This window comes from Coffea eugenioides, chromosome 6, assembly GCF_003713205.1.
Source record: "Coffea eugenioides isolate CCC68of chromosome 6, Ceug_1.0, whole genome shotgun sequence".
NCBI classification, from domain to species: domain Eukaryota; kingdom Viridiplantae; phylum Streptophyta; class Magnoliopsida; order Gentianales; family Rubiaceae; genus Coffea; species Coffea eugenioides.
The window spans coordinates 9,056,930-9,067,864 of NC_040040.1; the positions used below are offsets into that span (position 1 = coordinate 9,056,930).

The 10,935-nt window shown below is 36.4% G+C and overlaps 1 protein-coding gene, 1 long non-coding RNA gene and 3 other non-coding genes across 5 annotated transcripts; all 5 read right to left on the minus strand.

Annotated features, from left to right (window-relative positions):
• Positions 1 to 1,973: 1,973 nt before the first annotated feature.
• Positions 1,974 to 2,925, minus strand: LOC113775267. The gene is made up of 2 exons (XR_003468863.1): positions 2,615 to 2,925; positions 1,974 to 2,492 (listed from the first exon to the last, which is right to left on the minus strand). It is a non-coding gene; the product is annotated as an uncharacterized LOC113775267 (long non-coding RNA).
• Positions 2,926 to 3,151: 226 nt separating this feature from the next.
• On the minus strand, positions 3,152 to 6,043 carry LOC113775728 (probable ubiquitin-conjugating enzyme E2 37). The gene is made up of 6 exons (XM_027320719.1): positions 5,907 to 6,043; positions 5,738 to 5,807; positions 5,507 to 5,612; positions 4,832 to 4,930; positions 4,604 to 4,744; positions 3,152 to 4,533 (listed from the first exon to the last, which is right to left on the minus strand). The coding sequence occupies exons 1-6, from the start codon at positions 6,007 to 6,009 to the stop codon at positions 3,277 to 3,279; spliced, it is 1,776 nt and encodes a 591-aa protein (XP_027176520.1). The 5' UTR covers positions 6,010 to 6,043; the 3' UTR covers positions 3,152 to 3,276.
• Positions 6,044 to 6,349: 306 nt separating this feature from the next.
• On the minus strand, positions 6,350 to 6,430 carry TRNAL-AAG. Its single transcript has one exon. It is a non-coding gene; the product is annotated as a tRNA-Leu (tRNA).
• A 99-nt stretch (positions 6,431 to 6,529) lies between these two features.
• Positions 6,530 to 6,610, minus strand: TRNAL-AAG. The gene has a single exon. It is a non-coding gene; the product is annotated as a tRNA-Leu (tRNA).
• Positions 6,611 to 6,784: 174 nt separating this feature from the next.
• On the minus strand, positions 6,785 to 6,865 carry TRNAL-AAG. The gene has a single exon. It is a non-coding gene; the product is annotated as a tRNA-Leu (tRNA).
• Between the last annotated feature and the right edge of the window lie 4,070 nt (positions 6,866 to 10,935).

The following is a 10,935-nucleotide window of genomic DNA, read 5'->3' on the forward strand; positions in this document are numbered from 1 at the left end:
TGGCTTTTTCCACATGACAACGTGGTCAAGAGAGTCAACCCATTTCAAATTCTCATGTTTCCGTTATTATTCTATTTCTGTTTCTCTTTTTTTTTTTGCGAAGAAGATTCATATAGAGAGAGTTTGGATGCACATTTATCAATCTAACTCTTTTTATCTCAAAAAATGTTATGGTATATTTTTCTACAAAAATTTTTAAAAATAGCAATTCAAACGAATCTGAATCTATTTCACATTTCCTTATATCATTTTCATAGAGATCTTTTTAAGGGTGGCAATGGAACAGAGTTGAGGCGGAAGAAAAATTCCCTACTCCCGTTCCATTGTCAAATAATTTCTCTTATCCCTTACCACATCCCCGCCCCTGTCTCATCCCACGACTCGTTGTCAAATAAATATAGTAGAATTCTTTTCGAAAAGTAAAAGATAAAAGGAGAAGATTTCAATAAGAAGATATAAGCTGAATTATCCTCATGATTGAAAATAAATATCCTAGTTTGAACTTTAAACAATTGAACTTGATAAAGACGAAAATGTATAAAATCGTGAAATGTGTTGGTTATCTTAGATTTATGACAAAGGAAAAAAACAGAGAATTGACAAACTAATTTGATTTTTTTTAATACTATAGGAAATTGTTTTGCTTGTGAAAGTTGATGTAACTTTTTTTTTTCCCTAAGCTGACATAATTTTTTTTTTAACTCAAAACATAAAAACACAGTAAAGGGATAGTGGCAATACAAAGAATTTGAACATAATGAGAAAAAGGAGGGCCACTAGAGCAAACAAAATGCACCATACTCGAATACAACTGTTTTGATGCTTCATCTTTTTGCCAAGTTCAAAATTTCATTCTTGATTGTCCAGGGGAGATTATTTGGGAAAAAATGATTTAAAATAACATTATAGCATTTTTTTTTGTGATGTAATGTATATAAAATAAAAATATAATTAAAAATTACATTTATAATACGAACATAATAACATTTGAAATTCTTTTTTTTTTTCAAATTATGGTATCCAAACGGAATATTACCACATCCGAATTGTTTGTGAAGTGTTGTTCATTTTATGCTCAAAGCAGAATAATTCCCTTTCAACCAGACCGAAAAGACAAATGGTTTTATTTGTGACTGAACCACTAACTGAAATGGAATGGTTCAATAATAGATATTACTAGCAACTGACTTCAGTTGGGAAGCGTCCAGTTAGGTATACCTTCTCACCCTTTGTCCCAAAACTTTGGCTATGCTATGATTAGATGCGAAGACTCTGACAAAACTGGTTGGTTAGGTAATAATCTAACACCAATGTGTATGCGGAACTTAATCCACTTATGATACATTAATCTACATTTACCTGCTGTTCCATTGGCGTTGACCACGCTACAGGCTGATAAATGAGAGAAGCATTGACATAAATAGAACGCGTGCCATTTTTTATTCGTTCGAAAGAATGAGTTTATTTGGATGATTTATTTGAGATATTTATTGTAGCACTTTTGTGATGTGATGTATGTGAGATAAAAAGGTGATTGGGAAGATAAAAAGGTGATTGGGATTTGTGAGGCAAAATTTTTTTTTCTAAATTTCCTTTGTCCAAACAAACTCAATGAAATTCGTGCAACTGCTAAGGGTTCTTGATCCAAAAACCTTATTGGGAAATTCTGGATCCCTACTTGATTCATTAGAAGGACAGTATTGTTACACGTGGATCAATAACCTCTAGCTAAAATTAAACCTAATAATTAATTTACCATCTTCGCATTTGAATCCGTACAGCAGCATTTGCATTTGCATTTGCATTGGCATTCGCATTTGAATCCAGGAGACTCAAAAGAGCGTGAATGCACAAACGAACTAGAAAACGGAAGGAGATTCTAGCAGAACTAACAGAGTAGTTAAAACTTTTTCTGAAATAAACACAGAGAACCTGCTTTCCTTCATCTACTGCTGGCAAATAGACGGATGAAATTCGGGAAGCACTCAAAATTATCAAATGGAGCTTTACAGTTTACACTACTAATTAGAAGAATACATAGTGGGCTCAAAAAGATAAAAATTATGAACTAACAAAATAGATGCAACCTAAGTTAAAGTAACCAATTTTCACATTGAACCCCAGGAAAGCGGCGGGCAGAATAATTGAAGCGACTTGTAAAATCAGTAGTGTCCCAGTTCCCTTCCCGGGATTTATTTTATTCTCACAAAGTATGAGAGACTAAAAGCAAAAAAGAAGGATTTGTGAAGCTAGAGAAGGTGGAAATACTACCATCGACAATCCGGTTACGCCAAACATCTCAAGAAATTAATTAGTACATTAAACAGAAGATTGTCACGATCAAACAACTCTTGCCTAACCAATCTATTCAGCGAGTCGTTATCAGGAAGAAGATCGCCGTAATAGAGCATGGTTGTAATTGAAGCGGCCGGCTGCGCCACCATTGATTTCACGAGTCTAACCAGCGACCGGAACATCAGCGCTGCAAGAAACTGCAGTAAGGAGCAAAAAAGTTTCAAATTAGAAATTTTAAAAGCACAAACTTTTATCCGTCAGGAGAGCAGATACTAATCTACAGGAAAAAGACGACTAGACGTTGAAAAAGCAAGCATACCATAGTAAGGAACAGCGCCAAAACTAAGTATGGAGTTTGGTGTTTAATGGATTTTATTCTGTTCAAATGGGTTTTCAGCGGACATTCAGACCTACCGGTCCATGCTTTGCCTTAGTAAATGCTGACAGATGAAGCTATTCAAGGCATTGGAAAAGTAATGCTGTAATACCGCGAAAAGCCTATTAAGGCCAGTAAATGCGAATTACAAATGGTAGTTGCCCTTGAACAAGGGAACTGGCAGGAAGTACGAATGTCAGTTATGCTGTGGATGGCTCCAACATGGAAGTGCACAGGATTTTCCCAGAGGTGCTGAAAGTCAGAGTAAGTTAGCTGAGATATATTACCCATTGAGAATCATGGCAGGTGATGCTGGAGGTCAGGGGTTCAATCCCTGCCTCTCACAAATTTGCCACAATTTGTAACGGTCTTAATTGATCTTCATCGATGGAGTCTGTACTCACATCGAACCCCCTCCCCTTCCCCTTAGACTAGGCTAGATTATGTTACAGGACATCTATCGTTTCGACAAAAAAAAAAAAGAGAATCATGGCAAGAGAAAATTTGAAAAACTTTAATAGGCATTACAAGCTAGAAGGTGCAAGGCAACATGAGCAATTACACCGGCTAAAATAGGAACAGCAATCGTTTGTCAGCCTTTGGACTTATGATTTTGACTTCCCTAAAAAGCGCCTCCGTGCTATTGATAGCCTAGATCTAGCGACTCTGCCCTGCTCCTCATCACTATCCTCGCTATCTAACACAATCACTGAGTATGTGTTACATGATGGAGAAGTTTCTTCCTGTCTATTCATCTCCCCCAAGAACATTGCTCTACAATCTTGCTTGGGTCGCTCAAGCTGCTGCTTCTCATCATAGCAGCTCTCAGGTTGCTCAGAAGGAATCTTAGATGGTCTCAAAGACTGCATTTCAAACTGGTTATTGATATTAATGCTCGAGTCACCAAGAGGTTTCAATGGCTGTCCCTGCACTGTCCTGGACAACTTGTTAGGTAAGTATGTGGTGTGGTTCTCTATGCCCCTCTCATTACAATGACCAGTTTCTGATGCCTCTGACAAACTGGAGGATATTGTACGATTCTTGCTTTCCCACGCAATGTGGAAGCTTGAATTTGGATCCAGGTTCTCTATGTTATCCTTTTGCTGACCTTGATACGAACTTAACTTCCAGAGAGCAGACTTCCTGCCGGCCAACCCTAGCTTCCTTTGTTTTATCCTGGTGAAGTCATTAGCATCTCCATTAACAATTTGACCATGTTGTTCTCTGCCATCATGTTTAATCGTTTGGGCCAATGCAAAGTTTTTGTGCAACTCACGAGAGTGAAACTGAATGTCAGACTGCTGAGGAACAGAAAGTAGCTTCTCATCATCATCCCCAGTTCCTTGGTTTGAGTCAAGAGACTCTAGGAATTGCTTCTTCTCCAACTTGGTTTCTGTGCTGTTACTTTTTGAAATACCATCACCATCTTTATTTTTATTCTGAGAATACAAATCAGGCTGCTCCAAGGGCCCAGATTTCGAAGAAGATGTTATCAAGCTTTTGCATTCTGAAGTGGCTGAACACTCATTTGATACCACATGGACCACGAGATTATCATGCTTCACAACAGAAGGTTCGAGTGACAGTTTCTTCCTCGTTCTAGGTGGCTCTTGATGAGTTTGGTTATGATCATTGGATGTTATCATTGAATCTTTTTGCAATCCTTTAAGTTCCATCAGTTTTTCATTGAGATGGCTACTTGGGGCCTTATTTACACCCTTTCCTTCATTACTTCTTTGATCTAACTCTGAAGACTCCAATGACAACTTCCTGCTGATTCCACATAATCTCTTGTGCCCGACTTCATACTCATCAACTCTTTTTTCCTTGACTGATGTATCCATTCCTTCATTAACTTCTGCCTGCATAAAGCGTGTATGAGTACCTAATCAGAAACTCACAGATATGGAGATGCTAGAGCAGAAAACTTACTAGTTGAATGCTTGGCTTCAGGACAGCCTGAGAACCTTGCCCTCTACCAGCAATTTCACTTTCACCAATCCTGGCATACTTTTCAGTCAAGGATCTTGCCTTCTGATCAAAAGCTTGTCTATTATATTTGTACTCCTGGCTCTGTACGTTAAGCAGAACAAATTACAGAACTAGGTAACCTGCTCACAACGAGCATTTTCCACAGCAATTGAAAGTGTGATTACTCACAGCTTCATGCATCAGGCCATCATCAGGATTTGGTTCACTCAATAACAACCCGATGCTTGTTAAGACAGTTGAGATGTTCAGAGATGGTTGCCATGCACCCTGCAAAATTGAAAGCCACATCACCAGCCAAGCAAATTAAACTATAATGCTTTTCAAAAATCTGCCTGTAGGAGAGAAAACTAAGGGCACATGGTCCACCAAAGTCAGCAAACAGAGGGCAGGGTCTAAGAAGCATCTAGTATCATCAATTAGGCTGCTAACAAAGATCCCTCCCGAAGAGCCAGATAATACATATTGCCTTTTTTTAAGATGCTATTCCTCAAGTTGTAGTTAAAATGATGTGAGGAAACATGAGAATATTGTCAATTGGTGCTAATACACAAAAAGTCAGGTGCTATAATTTGGACATCTCCATGATTGTGCCTGAGGAACCTTTGGATGCAAACATTGGTCAACCTAATGAAACAATACGTTTGAGTGCTTTTTGAGGAAATGAATTATTCCGACATAGAACGGGAAAATTAAGCATTAAGAAATGAATAGGGCTATAAAATTGGTGTCCAGTTTTTGTGACCCACGCATTCTGGCATCATTTCAATTTTTAGAACTCTATGCAGAAGTCGAGAATTGAGATATCTTTAAAGAACTGAGGGATGCAAATAAAACTGGAAAAACCTTGGGAGGAAGATTGAGGATATCCAGGCAAATGCGGCCTCCGTTGTCAATGTTGGGATGATATATTGGGGTGGCAAAGGTCACCATAGGAGGCTGAAATGGGTACCTAGGCACGACAAGGAATAGTCTCAATCTAAATTATCGCCGGTGACGGAATTTATCCATATATAAAAGAGAAAGAATATCACAATCCACCTAAAAGAAGGGGGATAAAAGTAAGAAAAGTAATACCTATCAGGTATTTGAATCTTTAACCTAAAGACCCCTTTAGCATAAACAGTCCCTTCTGGACCTTCAATCTCTGTACAAATACACCATGTTAAGTGGATTAATGCAAACGTAGATGTAAGTGAAAGAAGCAATGATAGTATGCATAAAGACATAATTGCGGAAGACTTACGGGCATCGATGGATGTAAGAGAAGGGGCGGAGGAGGAGGAGAGGGAAGGGAAAGAGGCGCCGGGAGGTGGGTCGGTGAGGAGTAACTTGAGCTCTTTCTGCATCCGGAGATTGAGTCTTGCTGCTTGTACTTGTGCCATTCCTTTTCTCGATTTTTTTTTGGAATGAGTCCTTCCCTGCTTATTATTGTTTCCTATGGGTATGGTTTGATCTTTCTGGCAATTACCAATGCCATAGAAGATGATTGAAGAGGAAAGGGTGTAAAAGTAAAACCGCAAACTGCTGAGAGGGGAATGGGGAGGTGAAAAGCGCGCGGTTTGCCTGAAATTTAAACCCAAAAAGAGCGACACTGTGCATTTGGACCCGAACGAAAATGAGAGCCAAATGTCCAGTCCAATCCAATCCAATCCAAGCGGAAAAAGAAAACAACATTAATATATATTTTGTTGAGAGTGGGATTTGAACCCACGCCCTTTCGGACCAGAACCTTAATCTGGCGCCTTAGACCAACTCGGCCATCTCAACTGTACATGTGGACCCAAACGAAAATGAAGGTCAGATGTCCAGTCCAATCCAATCCAATCCAATCCAAGGAGAAAAAGAAAGCAACTGCTATAAAAAGTTTGTTGAGAGTGGGATTTGAACCCACGCCCTTTCGGACCAGAACCTTAATCTGGCGCCTTAGACCAACTCGGCCATCTCAACTGTGCACGTGGACCCAAACGAAAATCAAGGTCAAATGTCTAGTCCAATCCAATCCAAGGAGAAAAAGAAAGCAACTGTTATAAAAAATGCATTTCGACCCAAACGAAAATGAGAATTAAATGTCTAGTCCAATCCAATCCAAGCAGAAAAAGAAAACAACAGTAATATATATTTTGTTGAGAGTGGGATTTGAACCCACGCCCTTTCGGACCAGAACCTTAATCTGGCGCCTTAGACCAACTCGGCCATCTCAACTCGTTGCGCTGTGTTTGCAAGAGAATAAATATAGCTAATGAAGCATTTGCTTATTTCCGGTTTCCAATAAAAAATATTATGTGCCAGGTAATCCCTAATTTTTTTACGATAAAGTGCTTAATCTGACTATAAATCTGCTCGAAGTCCGTTGAGAATTTTGAAGACAAAGTAGTAATTACAAAACTTCGGGCAAAATCGAGCCCATTATGCTGTTTTGAGGCCAGCCGAAACTTGGAACTAACCTTCAAAAAGAAAATTCGAATTTCAACTGTTCTAAAATTGTTTTTTACCAGCATCAAGTAGGAAACTTCAACGAAAAAATGGTAGTAAAAGATTACATGCTAATCGTTTTCAATGATTGTATCTGTATGTATTTCAAATTTTTTGACAAAAAAAAATTAAGAAAAAAATATTTCAATTGTATGAGCCACATATTTTTTATGCGATTCACATCTGCCAGAAATCACTACCGTGCCTCAAAATCATTCCATTGCCTCCACAATGGAGCTTTTATAACTTGGTTTTCCCACATTTGATAAATTGAATGGCAGCAACAAAAAGAAAAGAAAAGAAAAGAAGATTAAAAACATTTTAACTTTAAAATACAAGTTCAGCAATTGACGAGCAACATTTCAATAATTTAATTGCAATGCAGTCCGGTTCAATGCCAATAAAAACACTCTCTGTCAACTTATTTATTTAACTATATCACACAAAGGTGAAGTAGGGGGTCATCATTTCAAACTATATGGTAACCGGTAAGGCTCGCTTTTTTAGAATCTGCACCCAAATTTTAACCCTCACATCACTAGTCGCACAAAATCTATATCTATATGTATTCAAGAAGGGGTTTTAGCAGAAACCTCTCAATGGCTTCTAAACTTCTCATTCTTTTTTCTAAATTTTTGTATTTATTTTAATACATAAAAAGTAGTGGGTCATAACCCACCTTATCACCAATCAAATTTAAATTTAAAATATTCCCACTATCTCTTAACTCATCCTATAACTACTTCTACAAATTCTCTAATCATCATCCCAAGTTTCTCCCTACATTTCCTCCCACGTTTCCCACTCCAATTAAGAGTCCACTCCAATTAAGAGTTCTCCAATTTAAGAATTCCACCCCAATTAAAACTCCTCTAAACTCCTCCAAATATTCCACCCCCAATTCCCCCCACCCTCTCTCTCAGTTTCTTTTTTTTTTTTTTGGTTCTCTATTGATTTTGCAAATGTATTGATTTTGTTTCTTTTGTGAGCAGTTATGAAATAGATTATGTACACAGATTTCAGCGAAAAACCTTCTTGCAGAGAATTGGAAGTATATTCTTGCCAGCTTAATTTTCCAGGTCTGTCCCCTCTGCCCCTCTGCCTTTTAAGTATGTTTTTTGCTTTTGATTTGTTCTTTGTCATGAATGATATTGCATTGAATTTCTGATCATCCATTATTTCTGAATTTTTTTTACAAAATCCTATGCACGGTTGTTTGCTTATTGTTACACCGTAAAGTAAATATACTCAACAGTGGGATAAAGTATAAACACAAAATCACAAGCACATGCTCCAAAAATACCCATTAAAGGCATGATTTATGCACCGACCGTGCTGTTGCTACTCAAATAGCAGCAATTCAACGAAAATGGAAAGTGGAAACGACGTGTGTGAATAACAAAATTGTAAAGTTTAGTTGCACTTATTGTTCATGATAAGACACAAACTCGAACCATCAGAGTAGAGCCTGTTAAACCTCTAATAATTAACCAACGTGATCTTCTAGAATCTCAATTTTTAGGCCTGCAATAGCCTCGCTCATTAAAGCTACTTGGCAATGTACTTGAAGGCCCTGTTTTTTCAATCATATTTAAACTTCACTTTGAAGGATTAGATATTACCTTGACCCAAAAGAAATAAAGAAAAACGGAATAGGAACACTATGGCGATAGCATTTAAATTCTAATAATCACATCATCTATCCTATTCATAATCAGTAAATCCACAAGGGTCATTAGATAGGGAATTGAAGACGGTGACTAAAAAAAAATATGGTTTCTCTTGGTATTTGAAAATTTCTGAATTCTAACTGAACTTAAACCAAAATAATAAATTAAAAATTATAGAGGCTGCCAAATTAAAAGACTATATTGAATTGGATATTAAAAGATGATTTAAACATAGTAGGGACTAAGAACCAAAATCTTTGAAAAACAATTCTATATAAAAAAAAAAAACCTACAAGAACGAACTCATTTTCCCCAAAAAAAGAAAAGAAAAGAAGCCTATGAGAACATATGCCCTTTTCCAAATTTAATAATTTATCTACATTATGAACATTTTATAAACTAATGGATTCCTTTTTATTTAATATTAAAAATTGATTTAAAATATACAAGTGATAGCAGAGGGAATGAAACAGTTAGCGACATGTGAAAAAATCTAAAAAGACAAAAGCAATTAGAGGGAAAAAGTGAGCTACTCTACAGTCTCCTCGCCTCGGTGCTCATAATCGGACGCGTGGGATGGGGAGGTTCAGTAACGGGAAATTTTCAGTAGTTTCATTGGACTAAAAATTTTCAAGTGCAATCGAAGTACAAGTCATTATTACAAAAATGCAAAGATCGTGCATTTTCATTTGTAGTACGCACTCCACAAAATTTAAGAAAGTTAATTAAATCACCAATTTTGGCATTCGTACTAAAAGTGGATTGGTGTGAAGAGTGTTCGCACCTTCAAGCAAGATTATCAAATCGAATGCTTAGTATTTGTAAGTATTTCATTTTAACAATATTCAATTACATTTATTTGTAGAAATATATCATTCCCTTTTCTAATATAAATTTTTATTTTTTTTTTAGGATCCATCTTCCGAAAAAAGACAATTCTTGAATGATATACACATTCTATTATATTTCAAACTATTGTTAAACATATATTACATTTTAATTTTATTGGTACAATTTTTTCACCTTTATTTGTTCACCATTTTTTTTTTATTTTTTATTTTTTTTAATAATATCAGCACCGTGCGTAGCACGGATATTCACACTAGTTTTTACTGTATAGCCTGTGCTTTAGTCTCTTAATCTGTACGCAGCAAGAAATAAATAAATGAATCTCTGTTGATAATTAATGGTTGAGACTTGGGGCACAAGTCCACGCAGCAGAGGCAAGAAGTATATCATCCAGTTTTACTACTAGTATTAGTTAAAACGTCCATGTGATGTAGGTTGAATGTCAATTGGTCATTTCGATTGTGTTTGTGTGGATTAAGGTTTAAGCGTGCTTCAATGTGTACTCTGAACCATCTCTTTTAATTTCCACTTCGTGCACTGTGTTTTGTAGTTTGTTTTTTTTTTTTCGCTTCTATCTTTTTCTTTTCCGTTTTCCTCTTGCTTCGTCTTTATTCTTCAAAAGAAAAAGGAAAAAACTCATCGATGATGTGAGGAGAAAGAAACAAAATTGGCATTTCATTCATTTCGGGTGAAGCACTTGCTGTGCAATTAAAATATGGTGCACTTACTCTGCAAGCACTTTCTCTGCAATTAGCATGAATTAGTTGTTGGTTAAAGTCTATTGACTCTTGAATGTATATCGTGTATGATCTACATCTCTTTGACTTACTTATTTTAGCGCTATACGATACTTTCACTACTCCAGTGCTATAAAATATAATCTCGAAAGATTAGAGGGAAAAAATGGTAACAGTGGCGATTAAGAAAGCAGAGTAACATGTTAAAATTGACCGATCTTCGGGCAAGTAAATGAAATTACAGTATATTTTTACTTTACATATATCAAATCGTTATAGTATATTTTTATACAAAAATTCCTAATCAAACGGGAATTGTTGTCAAGTGTATTTATTCCAATCTCCTGCAAGACCTGATTACTAGAATTTGCTCCTCAGAATTTTGAGAAATAATTTAAAAAAAATCGTTGGACTTTGATGTACAACCCACTGCACCGTCGGGAATAGAATAAGCAATAGGCATAATTCAGAAAACTTCCTAAATTCTAAAACCTCAATCGAAATTTAAAAATTTTGTAATGTTAAACTAAAAATTTTTTAATAA

What these genes read in the sequence shown, in the direction of transcription:
- LOC113775728 (XM_027320719.1), bottom strand. Translation starts at nt 6,009, where the DNA reads ATGCAGAAAGAGCTCAAGTTACTCCTCACCGACCCACCTCCCGGCGCC. An exon ending in TCTTACATCCATCGATGCCC is followed by an intron (nt 5,808 to 5,906) that starts GTAAGTCTTCCG and finishes GTATTTGTACAG; the next exon opens with AGATTGAAGGTCCAGAAGGG. An exon ending in AAGATTCAAATACCTGATAG is followed by an intron (nt 5,613 to 5,737) that starts GTATTACTTTTC and finishes TGTCGTGCCTAG; the next exon opens with GTACCCATTTCAGCCTCCTA.